Consider the following 13343-nt stretch of genomic DNA (forward strand, 5'->3'; position numbering starts at 1 on the left):
TCTTTTATTTACTGTCAAGACTGTTTTGTTTACAGGAATACATTAAAAAGATCATTATGTAGATAATTAAGATCTAACAAACAGTTGAGGCCATATCTTTAAACACATCTAGCTGCGAGACATTCAATTTTTCACAACTAAAGCTTTTAATATGTCACCATGTTTTGTTTTGTTGTGTTAAGTCAACAGGGTATCTACTATATTTCCAAAATGGGATCATTTCAAAATAAAAGCCATGAAAGAACCTAATTTCAGCTTTTGTGTATTTGAACACATTACCTGTGGGTCAAGAGTGTAAATACATCCTGTTTACTGTCTCTTTAAACTGTATGGAACATTCCAGATGGCCAATAGTGACTATTATTTTTCTCTCTTTCACTTGGAAATAAAGTAGCTCCTCTAACACAAGAACTGTGTGTCAACATGAAGTATGGGGTATTAGTTTGAATGTCTTGAGTCAGTGTGTATAGATATATGCTACTGCCTCACACAACGGTTCTGACCCGGACTTAGCCTGACATCAGGCGTGACAAGGACACTGTGTGGGGATGGGAGATGAGAAAGAGGGAGGTTGGGAATGAGTAAGTATTGATCTCTGAGAACTGGGGTGAGCCCCAGGTTTGCCTGCCAGTGGCCAGTGTCTCCTCCTTCATAAAATATCTCTGCTCAATATTCAGGTCCACTTAGCGCCCCCTACAGGCCTGGAGCACTGCTGGTGTGATGACTGAATAAGCAACTGTTTGATTTGTTTTCCGGATTCACGTGTTTTTGACTTCGCGTTGTTAATGTACTTGCAACGCGTTTGATGTTAATGCATATCCTTCGTTCTTTTTCCTTTACAGCATGTTAACGTTACTATTTGTTTCGGACATTTGATTTGGTTTTGGAAATTGCATGGTTCTGAACTGGCAGCCAGTTTCTCCAAACGAAACTGTTTTGGGCTGTTGTATTGCATACCGTAATATTATGCTCTGAAGATGTGAAACTATGAAACTGGATATTGGAAAACAACCTTAAAAACTGCATTTAGTCCAAACACATTTGATAAACTGAAAGATTCAAACTGTTCGCTACTTTTTATAGTGCATTTCTGCAAGCTGAAATTGCAGCCCCATTTTGCATTTACTAAAATAGTTAAAGTGTTTTTTAAAAAGTAAATAAAGACTCAACAGGTTTAATATATGTGCACCAATCCGATGAATCAGCAAGCAAACGTTCCCCTATCACTCTGATCATGCAAAAGTGATTAATTCAAGTTTGTAAGTATTGACAGCCTCTGAGGCATCGCCTCTGGTATATCAGCTGGTATTATAATTATCACAGTCATTTATCAATGTCATTGCGACTCATCAGTAGTACATTAGTGAGGCATTAAAAAACAATATTTTCACAAAGCCAATACTGCAGTTGCCAGGTTTTTACCAATTATCCTCCCCAGTGAGTCACAGCCACAACACTTAAGCTATCAAAGGCAGCCCCTCTCAGTTTGGCAGTGAAAGAGTTAAATCATCAAAAATGTGATTGGTGGTAAAATGTTCCTGAATAAAACCTTCATGCATATGGCTGCAGGACAGGTGGTTTTTCTCTCAGGGGATCTCTCCATGCACCTCATCCAGCGGTGAACGAGATTGAGTCGAATTTGATTGAATGGGCTGCAATGAGGTCTGATTGTGGCTCCGTGTGTGTGAGCATTAAGTTGGCTTAAGCGCGCTACCATCCCCATCGTGCCTTTGATCAATAGCACTGATAGCTCCAATATTATCACCACTTATAAACTGACACACGAACACTTCACAAAAAAAAGGCCTAAACATGTGCAGATGCTCACATTAATCTTTCATAGAAGCGTGTGCGCATGTGTGTGTGTGAAACGCCTGTTTTAAATAAGACAAGAGAAAAGGAGAAACAAATGGCTCCAGTATTCGCTCGTTACTGCACTGGCGGTTATTGATGGCACACGCCCAGCTTAAAATGTTCGCCTCTGTAGGAGTTTAAATAAGCAATACTTTGGATTACGCTGGCCATAAATTAAAAAACAATATATATGTCATACATCCAGGCAAAATAGGAAAAAAAAAGTCAGCTATAGTTACAAAAACATCTGAGAGATTAATGTGTTTTGTTGAAATATTCGAGGTAATGAATCAGAGTTAATGGCAAAGGGGAAAACACTTCTGAATAAATAATAATCTGCAAACAATTATGAAGCAGCACAGAAAAACAACAGCTTCATTTGCTTTCGACTGTAAAGATCCATATTTGTCACTGCAGCCGGTCCTTACAGTACTAAGAGGGAGAATAATTATGCAGCTATTTGGGCATGAATGCGGAGCTTAAAACTCTGCAGAAGGGAAAACAAACACTGTACACATTTGCAATTAGCACAAGAGCTTCAGATCGCCGGGAGGTGGAAGTTGTCTGGTCTGAGGCAGGGGGGGGGCGTCATAAAGTAGTGTTAAGTGGCGAGGAGATTTGCAGTGGACTCTGACAACGAATAACAAAGACACTGTAGGGTTGGGAGAGGAGGAAGAGGGATGTTGGGAATTAGTTTAGCAGAGGATTGGTTGAGGGTCAGGCCGTGGCAAGAAAACCACCTCGCTACGGGAGTCCCTGATGTCAGCCTGACCACCTTTGTCTTGGAGGCTGTGTATAAGTCCATCCCCGGTTCTGTTTCCCCCAACAGGCCTAAAAAAACTCATCATCCCGGCAGCCAATATCTCCTTTGTATATTACTTTCTCCATAAAATATGTTTCACCACAACCAGTTTCACTTAGCGCCCCCTACAGGCCTGGAACACTTCTGTTTCGACGACTGGATTGGCATCGTTTATTATTTGGTGTCATGAGTTATCATGTTGTATTAATTCTGTGTCTCTATCATGATTTAGTTCTAGTTTAGTTATGGTTCTGATTTATATTTTGGGGCTCTAATATCACTTCCTGTTTTTCTTTGTCACCTTGTCTCTCATGCTGATCCACTTCCTCCCTTGATTGTCTCGCCTGTGCCCGATCAGCCTCCCTAGCTTATTTAGTCTTTGTGCTCCCCTGTCTGAATGTTAGTTCGTCGTTTGTCACATGTCGTGCTTCTACGTGATAACTGTTGTGAATCCCTCTTTAAGCCTCCTGTGTTTCCTCCTTTGAGTGTGGATTATTGGTTGGACCTCTCTGTCTCCTTCTGGATTCTTTTACCTGGACTCTTTTCAAGTAAGCTTTTTGTATTTGCCTTGTTTTGTGTTTTTGTTTTTGATTAAAATCTCCAAAGTCTGCATCTGGTCCTCTTCCTTTTTTTTGGTTGAACTACAACTGTGACATTTGCTTCGGCTTTCTGCTGCCTGTTTTCCATTTACAGCACGTTTCTGGTGTATTTCTTTTCCTGTATTTGCAGCAGTTCTCTAAATGAGAATCTTTTGGGCCATTGCAGCACCTACCTTTATCTGAACAGTTTTTAGGGTACTGAAAAATAAATGTTAAGATTCACTCCTTAGTCGCATTTTGTTATTTCAGAAAGTCAGTAGAACCTGTTTCTGTATAAACCATCTCCTTTCAACATTTTCCATCTTTATCTTTAATTCATAGAAAAGCAACAGCAGAAAAAGACATGTTGCAAAATGTTACATGCAGTGTAGTTCAAAGTTAAAGGTTCCCTGTGGAGTTGTTGACCTCTTGTAGCGCTGCACCGCAATGAGTGGGTTGATATGCTGGTCGTTATATTCCTTACATGCTGTATGTATGCTCGTCTCTGCAATGTTTGTCTGTAAAGTGTCCTTCCCATTTATGTTGAATTCAACTATGCAGCTCATATAATGATGTATATGTTTTTTGTTCGTTAAGATTGTTTTGCTTATGATATCTTTATATCATACATTATTAATGTGTGTTGTCCCTGATCTTTAATTACATATGGTCTCCGACTGGAGATGATGACCCAGGACCAAACATCCACTGGTGAAGAAAAATACGCGATCAGCCCAACCATTGTATTTCCAATGCAATGTTTATTTTTCCTGCCGACTAGCTCGGTGTATCAGTGAGTGCTTTTCACGACAGGGCTGTTCTTCTCATCAACTCTCCTGTAGCTGAAAGCCCATCTGTTATCACCTGTAGCCCTCCACCGTACAGCAACAGTACAGGATAGTGACAGCTATTAACCTATTAGCTAATGATCCCTGATTGTCAGATACCCCTTTCGACTGCTTGTTTACGCTGCAGTGACGGGCATCTGTTGCTTTGGAATAAGAGACAATATATCCAGATGGATTACTTCCATACAATGTGAATACATAAAATACTAACGGCTCATTTCCACATGTTGTTGTCCTGCGATTTCCATCCATAACCCATCAGTACACGAAAAAGGTCTTAGGTTGACATGTTACATTTAGTAAAACTGAGTTAATTAATTGATGAATATTTATGCACAGCATGCTGGAGCACAGTGAGAGTTTTCCTCCCACACTGCTCTGGGTTATGTGAAGGTGAAAAGGAAGCCTTCACATTCTATTAATAATTACAAGAAAACATTCATTTTGTATTACAGGTGGAGTGACATTTAATTTCCTCCTCTATCATAATGAAAATATTTCCCTTCTGACCAGTTCTTTTAATGCATACATCTTGTGTTACACATTCATTTTTCCTCTTAAAAAATAATCAAGCAGGGGGATGAAGTTTTCTGCATAAACCTGCCTGAATCAGAAAAATACAGCCTGCCTCTGGCAGCCTTCAACTCTCTGTAACCCACCTTGGCTTATGCATGAGCATCATAGATACATACTCCACAATATACTGCTGCTTTCATTGTAAATGTAACTACACAACCCAACCAACTTTTACAATTCCTTTGGATATTAAAGGAAACTAAAACTAGCATTGAACTGGCCCAAGAGAAAAACAACAAGCTCGAAATACAAATTTCAATTTTACTTTTTCAGCATAGGGTTAGGGTTTAGGGTTACCCTAACCCTAATGTTAGGGTTACCCTTACCCTAACCCTAACGTCTCCTGTCACAAGCTAGGGTTAGCTAGGGTTAGCGCCTTTAAACGGAGCAAAGAGGAGGTGCGGATGTCTAGTTTGCATCCAGACCCTTTGACTTTCAATACCATGAATTGTTGTTATTAAAGTTACACACATAACACAAAAAAAAACCCAAAACAAATGGCCTCTTCAAGATTTAACAGTACATATAAAACTAGAACAATGCATGAAAGTAGCTTTGGATGTTCCTACTTGCAATTACCGAACCAACAAGAACACAAAAAACAGCTAACTATAGAGCTCTACCTACCCGACAGCCATGGCTTATACGCACAACATATATCGATCACTCACCCAAATGTTGCCATCTTGGTGATATGGTTTCCAGTTCCTCCCTGTGTCGCTGTAGAGGAGACGGTACCGCGTCGTCCAATCAGAGCTGCTGTACCGACCCTGTGTTGCTATGGCGCTCACCTGCTTCCTTGTACCCAGATCCACCTGTAGCCACTGGTAATGGTCGCTGTCCAGAGGTGACCATCCACCAGCACCTGTAGAGTGAGTGACATTTAATAATGAGTGAGGAGTCAAAGGTTGTCTAACAATATCTTAAACTCATTTATCAGTGTAGTCTGTGATATTTTGGAAGGTCAAAAGGCTTGGCCCAGGTATAAATAATAAATAGTAACACAAACAGTAGAAGAAAGTTTTTCTTCTCTTCAGTATCTTATTAGCAAAGACTGCCTGTTGCACATACAGGCTGAGTTGGTACTGTTCAGGGCTCACTGGCTCCTGTGTATAAGACAGGCAGAGTAGCAGCATTGTGCTGCCATTAAAATTGTTCCGACACTGATACCAATGTCGATATTGACCTCTGATACTGCCTACAATTTGGTCAGATATCAGCAAGTATGCCAGTCAATGCATCGATCCAATACCATATACCAGCCCCCCAAAACAACAAATAAACAAAGTGTGTTGCTTGCAGGAAATTCAGTGTCAAATGTTGGATATTTTCCCACCAATAATATGTACATACTTTTAATCGCAGTAGTTTTGCAGGGGTACATGGTATCGGCCAACACTCAAGTGTTGGTATCAGAATTGATACACAGTATGAAACAATTGCATCTATCAGGAGGGAAACAATGGACAATAATGATACTGGTATCAGCATCGACCTCTGATACGGCCTAAAATTTGCTGTCCAGTATCAGTGAGTATGCCAGTCAAGGCAGCAACCAATGCCATATACCAATTAGCCCCCAAAAATGAACAGGGTTTAGGTAATCTATCATGTGGCAACAGCAAGCAAACACAGCGTTTTGCTAACTGAAAATGTAGTGCTGGTCAAAGCTAGCAAAATGTCAGATATCAGTGTGTTTCCACCAACATTGTGTACATATTTGGAATGCGGTAGTTTTGGAGGGGTACTCGGTATTGGCCAACACTCAGGCCTTGGTATCGGAAATGGTATCGGGTATGAAACAATGGCATCTATCAGGAAGGAAACGATTGTCGATAAGGTATCGGTTCTGGTAACGACTTTCGATACGGCCTAAAATTCGCTATCAGTTATTGGTGAGTAAGCAAGTCAAGTCCCGATATGATAACCAATTAGCCCCCGAAATTAATTGGTTTGGGGTAAATTATCATGTGACAAAAACAAACAACTATAGTTTGGTGCTAGCAGTGGGTGTTGTGTTGGTAAAAGCTGGCAACATGTGTTTTTCCACTAATATTGAATAATCTCTAGCTGCCTCAATGGAATTATCCGAAGGCTATATGTCGGTACAAGTTTAGAAACTGTCCTTTTGTAAATAATCAATGTCCAGTAAAAAGCTACCCAAGCAGGAAGTGGAATAAGCATGGGAGACATGATGTTGGATTGAGCTTTGAAAGCAGGAGTTGAGGATGCTCATTATTTAAGATATTTCCCAAGATTATGTAATTATTGACTCTCCAACGCAGCATGACACATCTTCTAAGGAAGTGGAATTAGTACGTATGAGATTTCATGATGGATTCCTTTTGAATATTGGTATTCAGGACATAATGTGACATTTTATAAATGCTGGGGATCCCTGCAGATATACGAGGTTGAAGCTCAGATACAACAAAGAATGAAAGCACGATAAGAATGTGAGCACAACATTACAATATGGTTGCTGACGATATCTACTTATCATAAAGTACTTACACAGAGTAAACCAGGAATGACACATTTCCTAGATATGTAAATAAGAGGAAATGCAAATACCGCCAAGCACAAACTCAATCCACTTCACACTGACAGTCACATATGGTTATCTCCAGTTATTCCCTGCTAAGCTCTGGTTCAATATGTGCATCCTTGAGTGCAGATTAAAGTGATATTTCACTCTGGTGGAACATACATTGACATTTTCAGTGCTTCGTCTGTTTGGTTTGCTTTTGAACTAGTCCCAAAAATGGACGATAAACACGGGGAAACTACTTGTTTAAATGTTTGGTGAAATGATTGGACATCCTCTTTACCCTTTTTGCAAAGTGTTTAGAAGGCTGTCAAATGTACGTGAAAGCAAGCTGAAGGTTTATGATTTACTTTACAGGGAAGGTGCACTAAAGCCAAGGGAAAAAGTTCTAGCAAAGTGAAATATTGCTTTGAAGGAAATGACAATCTCTGAAAGCACCAAAGGAGAATGTTTCAATGCTATTTTCCCATGGCTACAGAGTTGACTGTTGGAATGGATGGCAGCGTTTGTCTTGTAATCCACTCAGCGGCAGTCGGCGGCCTTGTGCCTGCCTGAAACCTCATGGCCCTGCCTTCATTTTCCAGACAAACGCCCATGCGTCCTCCAAAAGTTGCCCCCCTTCACACCTCCAGGTGTCTACCTGAGGCGGGGCCAAACTCCCCTGCACCTCGCAGGTTAAATGGCCCTGAGGTTAAATGACGCAGAAACAAAAGAGCAAGGCCAGACAGAAGGGAAAGAAAAATGTTGGACTGGATCCCGCTGACCTGATTTCATCTGCCATTAAAAGGGGGGAGAGAAAAAAACAAATGCCCGATGCCAGCATTGTGTGTATGCTACTGAGAGAGCAGTCGAAGCAGTGGAAGAAAATGAACACAGTGTGCATTAGAGTGCGCAAAACAGATGCATTCACACAGATACACACAGAACTGAAGATGTATCAGGGCAGCAAACAGCCCAGCCTGTGACAGAATGCGACTGTGAAATGATTATCGGGAAGAGTGGGTGGTGGATGGACTGCGAACAGGTCATGTCACAGCCATCTCCTTTGATTCTCTGTGATGGATTTTTTTTGCGAAAGGACACAAATACAGATAAGAAAGTGATGTGGATGAAAGAACAAGTGAAGGAGAGTGACTGATTTGAAAATGAAAGGAGGAGAGAGAAAACATGGGGCAACTTTGATAATGGTAGATGACAAGACAAAGAAGGGAAGAGACAGTAGACGGAAAGAAGCAAAGTAGAAGAAGAGCCATGAGAGATGATGGTCATATGATAAAATAGAGGGTGAGGCAGTTTGCAATGTATCCCCTCCCCCCCTGACAAAAATCCTATATCTTATCCAATTACAGAGCCATTACACTCCAGCTTCGGCCTTGACAGATAACTAGGCCCGTATCAGTGGAAACGTCAATACCTCAAAAACCCGTTGCAGCAAAGCCATTCCCTTGGGGGGATAAAACACTATCAAAAGCAGGAGAGAAAGGACAGAGGCTGGAGGGTGAGGAATTGGGTTCGGGATGGGCGGGGTGATGGCGATAAGGAAAGAGACAGTTGGATATATAGATTAAGAAAGCAAGCTGATGGACAATGACCAACGCGGTGCGATGCCAGGAACAAGATCTGAGGATAGCGTGTCAGAAAGAGCGACGAGAAGGTCTGCGCTGAGGGGGTGACAAGAGACTGGGGGGGAAGTAGAGAAATGGAAATGAGGGAGGGTAAGAGAGATGGATGAGTTGGGGAGAAGAGGGAGCCATGAGAGGGGATTTTATGGCTCTGATACCGGAGAGGCCGGAGATGAGATAGCATGCCGAGTGGATGAAAAAAATAAGGGACAAAAACGGGAGCAATGCAGTTATGGTAAAGGAGGTGATAGATGAGGCTAAAAGTGCAGACTGGAGGAGGGACAGAGCAGAGGGAAAAGGATGGGAAACTTGGGAGAAAGAGATAAACTGAAGCCATTCAGCACTGGAATGGGGGAACCATCAACGGAGAGTTAGACTGCAGGTGGGCTCAAATGACATGGAACAGGAAGCACAGATTGGAAAAGTTATGGGTAGAGTTCAAGATAATAGAGGGAACTGAGAGAGTAATGGCTAGGATATATATGTGAAACATACTGTATGAGGCTGTTCATCCAACTCTTTCTTCACAATCGATCACACTGACACAACCTAAATGCAAACACAAACTTCCATTGTTGTCTCGGAGAATCTCAAAGTAAGCACTTTATTGGCAAAATAAAGTTTGTCCAAATGTCAAGGCCACTTAATTGGTTGTAAATGGCTGGTGGGAATCCATTCATAATCTCTCTGTCTACCCTATAGTGCTACAAACACAGGGACCACTTTTTCAAAAGGTGAAAAAAAAAAACAAGGCACTTTCCTGGGTTCTTGGTTACACGTCGGTTGTTACTTTTGAATTTCTGCGTTCTGCACCAAAGACCACCTTCATAACCGTTAGTTTGAACTCCCGAGCACTCCGTACTCTCTTTATAATATCCAGGCATCCCTACTAAGAGGTAGGGGGCCTTTCTATGTGGAGGTTGCACGTTCTCCCAGTGCATACGTGGGTTATCTCCAGGTACTACCTCCAGCAGTCCAAAGCCAAAGTCCATGCTCCTCAGGTTAATTGGTGACTCTTTAATTGCCCGTTGGTGTAAAAGTTGTAAATGCGAGTATGAAAGATTGTTTGTCTATATATGTCAGACCTATGATTGATTGGCGATCAGTCCAGGGTGTACCCCACCTCTCGCCCAATGACAGCTGGGATAGGCTATAGCCTCTCATATGACCCTGAACAGGGTAAGCACGACAGATAATGGATGGATGGATTTTGTATCCCTGTTTTAAACCTCAGACAAGTCATACTACCCTTTGGGATCAATCCATTTATTGGGAATTTTCCAGATCTCCCATTAACCATTGGGCTCCTCTGACTTCGTTGCCAGTGCCACACCCGATTGCACACCTATTTCTTATTCGTAATCAGGCCCGCTTTGAACATGTAGCTGCTTACCCAAATCTGGTTCCTGCTGGGTCCTGACCATTTTTGGTTCTGTACTATCTCTGTTTGAACCTGATCTCTGTGCATCTGTAAGCGTGTTCATTGCTCAATATTTCCAGTATAGTGTATCTTTCTTATTGCCTTGTGAATAAAGTGTTCAGTATGGGTGTGGTACTGATGGGAGAAATCGTGAGAAACTAGCCTCTCTTTGGGAACATCCATTAGTTTGAAGAGTAAGTAGATGCATACCAATTTATATCACCATGAGAGAGGATTTTACAAATCTGGCAACAATTATTAGGTCTTCAGTCTCAATAGTACCAAACTAATCATAAGAATTACTGCAGTGACAACACAATATGATGAGAAAAAGCATTATTTGTTTTCTCAGCACAGTGCACTGTTGGGCATTTCATTCAGTTGCGTCAAAAGTTCTGCCAGGTTTGGATGGACAACTCTTTTTTTTTTGGCCAGAGACTGAGTTTGAACATGGCTTAAAGGGGTGAATGAAAGGACAGGGTGATGGTAAGGGAAACAGGGTTGAAGAGGATGGATGGATGGAGTAGAAGGCGTGTTAAGGATATGGGGTTACCAGAAGTAACAGATGGGAACCAGGGAGAGACAGATAGATTGAACAGTCCATAGAGATGTAAGAGGTTCAAAAGATCATGCAAGTAATGGCAAGCGCTTGGGAAAGATGGGGAAAAAAAATGAGAGAAGAGCTGTGGGCCAAATAGATGATGTTAGAGGTCAGGGGAGGAACAAGGGACACAGATAAAGGATGTGGAGAAGCGAAAAGAAAAGGGGCAAAAGAAAGGACCAAAGAAGTGAGACGGGCAAACGCTGTCATAGATTGGCGGAGAAGGGAAAAGGCTGGAGAGGAAGAACAGATGAGAGGTGAGAGGGGAGGAGGGGCAGCTTGACAGAGGTTAGGAGGGGGGTGAGGAGTGATATATTAAAAAAGAAGAACAGAGGTGCAGTGAAAGGTGAAAGCCGGAGGGAGAAAAGGGGAGAAGCGAGAAGTGGTTGACAGAATAAAGTGGAGATGGAGGAGGCAGGCGGTGGGGGAATGGAGGGTGAGAGAGCGAGACCGAGCGAGCAGGAACATCAGCGAAAGAAAAAGAAGGTAAAAAAAAAAAAAAAAGGGAGGGTAAAGGGGAGGGGGAGGAGTGCCGGGGGAATGTCACTGTTCTCTCACCTGTCACACACACAGATGTTTGGGGAGGAAAGGAGGAGCAGGAGGAGGATAGGGGAGAGAACAGGGGAGCAGAGAAGGGCAAAGAAACCACCTCTGAGGAAGAGGCGAAGAAAGGAGAGAGGCGAGTTACACAGAGAGAAAGATCAGGAGATAGAGCTCAGGACAAAGGATGGAGAATAAGTACAAGCCAAGAGGAAGAGACAGAGAATAAAGCATTGGAAGCCAGACAGGCTGAAAGTAGAGGAGCACTGCCAAGTGGATTTTTGTCCACTGAAGCACATACAAGTCCTGAAAGTTTGCTGATACCAAGTTTTACCATCTTTTATTTGTCTAAGTTAATGTTAAATGTAAGCCGGCCTACGGCCAGATTCTTAGCTAGTAACTAGTAATCTTTCCCTCTGCTCTCATAGCATTACAACAGAAAGAGTAGAGGAGAAATGGTGGATCGTTCAGGTACAAGCGGAAAAAAGAAGCTTCTCTCATAACTGCTCAGTAATGGTTGAAATTGCCTGTTGCTCTATAATACAATGTTCAATTTTCCTCGTGGTGATTGTAGGTTGTGTTGTGTTGCTAGAGGGCCATACCAGTCTGAACCAATAGCATACTTTTATGTGATACAGACAGAAAGACAGACAGCAGAAGATGATTAGAGGTTGTGCAGGCACACTACATGAACTGTATTGGAAAATTCTAACATCACAATTCACTGTAAATATGGACAGTAAGGTTACGCATTTGAATTTTCCAATGATTAAGATATCTACTTTGATTTAGATATGGGGCCCAGAGTGAATGAAACATCAAAAAAAGCTGGGTCAAAAGGGACACTGTGGACTGAATGGAGTTTGGTCACTTGTTCCACCACCGGGGGACTACAGAGGAGAAGAGCCCAGCTAACGACTTAGGGCCTTGTTGTGAGGAGTACCAGGCGCCTTTCACTGGCAGAGCGTAGTGGTGGGAGGGAGTGTAGACCTGGATGAGGGCGTTCAGGTAGGCGGGAGCCGTTTTTGTTGCTGTTTTGTAGCGAGCAACAATTGAATTTGATGCAAGCGTCAACTGGGAGCCAGTGGAGAGATATGAACAGTGGAGCGACATGTGCTGTTTTAGGTTGGTTGAAGACCAGTCGCATTTGAATGTGTATGCAGGGAGGCCTGCCAGTAGGCGGTTGCAGTAGTCATTACGAGAGCCTGTACCAGCAGATCTTCCTGATGTTGGGCAGGTCAATCATGACACCCAGGTTACGGGCAGACTTTGTGGGCATGAGTTTGGTTGGTCCAAGCTGGATATCGATCTGTGGTTGCATAGAGGGACTGGCTGGGATGACAAGGTTAAGCTGAAGCTGGGGTTCTTTCACCCATTTAGAGAGGCATTAGGAGACCCGTGCTGAGACTGGAGTGTCATGTGGTGGGAATGACAGGAAGAGTTGGGTATTGTCCGAATAGCAATGGTATGAGAAACCATAGGAGCAAATGATTGCACCAAGTGAAGTGGCCTATGCTGAGAAGAGAAGGGGATCGAGCACTGACCCTTGAGGCACCCCTGTGGATAAGCTGTGCGGTTTGGACACTTCTCCTTCCAAGATACTCTAAAAGATCTCCTTGGGATTGATACTAAAATGTCATATCCCTGAAGATGTTCTTAACTGTATTACTGTGTGAAATTAATGTAAGAATTAATGCTTTGTGATGAGTCTTGATCTTGTGGTGGTGGTGTGTTGCTAGGGTATAAAAAAGGACAGAGCCAGCCCTGACTAAAAACTTTAAAGTTTTGACTGTTTATCGACAACAAAATCATGCTGAAGATGCAATTGGCTTTGGAATTTTTTCTTATGCGGAATTGACTAAAAAGCTAAGGGATTGCTACATTAATACTGTTTAATTAATAATAATAACATTCAGACGGATCGAACATCCTTTAATGACCATAAAAAAAAAAT

At 42.2% G+C, this 13343-nt stretch overlaps 1 protein-coding gene across 1 annotated transcript in view; it reads right to left on the reverse strand.

The window, feature by feature from the left end:
* Positions 1–13343, reverse strand: part of cntnap2a (contactin associated protein 2a) — a 397107-nt gene that overhangs the window by 209236 nt on the left and 174528 nt on the right. Inside the window, exon 3 of the mRNA XM_069666987.1 lies at positions 5330–5523. Coding sequence (XP_069523088.1) covers positions 5330–5523 — 194 coding nt within the window. The remainder of the gene's footprint in view (positions 1–5329; positions 5524–13343) is intronic.

The sequence above is a fragment of the Semicossyphus pulcher genome, unplaced genomic scaffold (assembly GCF_022749685.1).
Source record: "Semicossyphus pulcher isolate SPU_LCO1_2020_fin unplaced genomic scaffold, fSemPul1.0.p SCAF_18, whole genome shotgun sequence".
NCBI classification, from domain to species: Eukaryota; Metazoa; Chordata; class Actinopteri; order Labriformes; family Labridae; genus Semicossyphus; species Semicossyphus pulcher.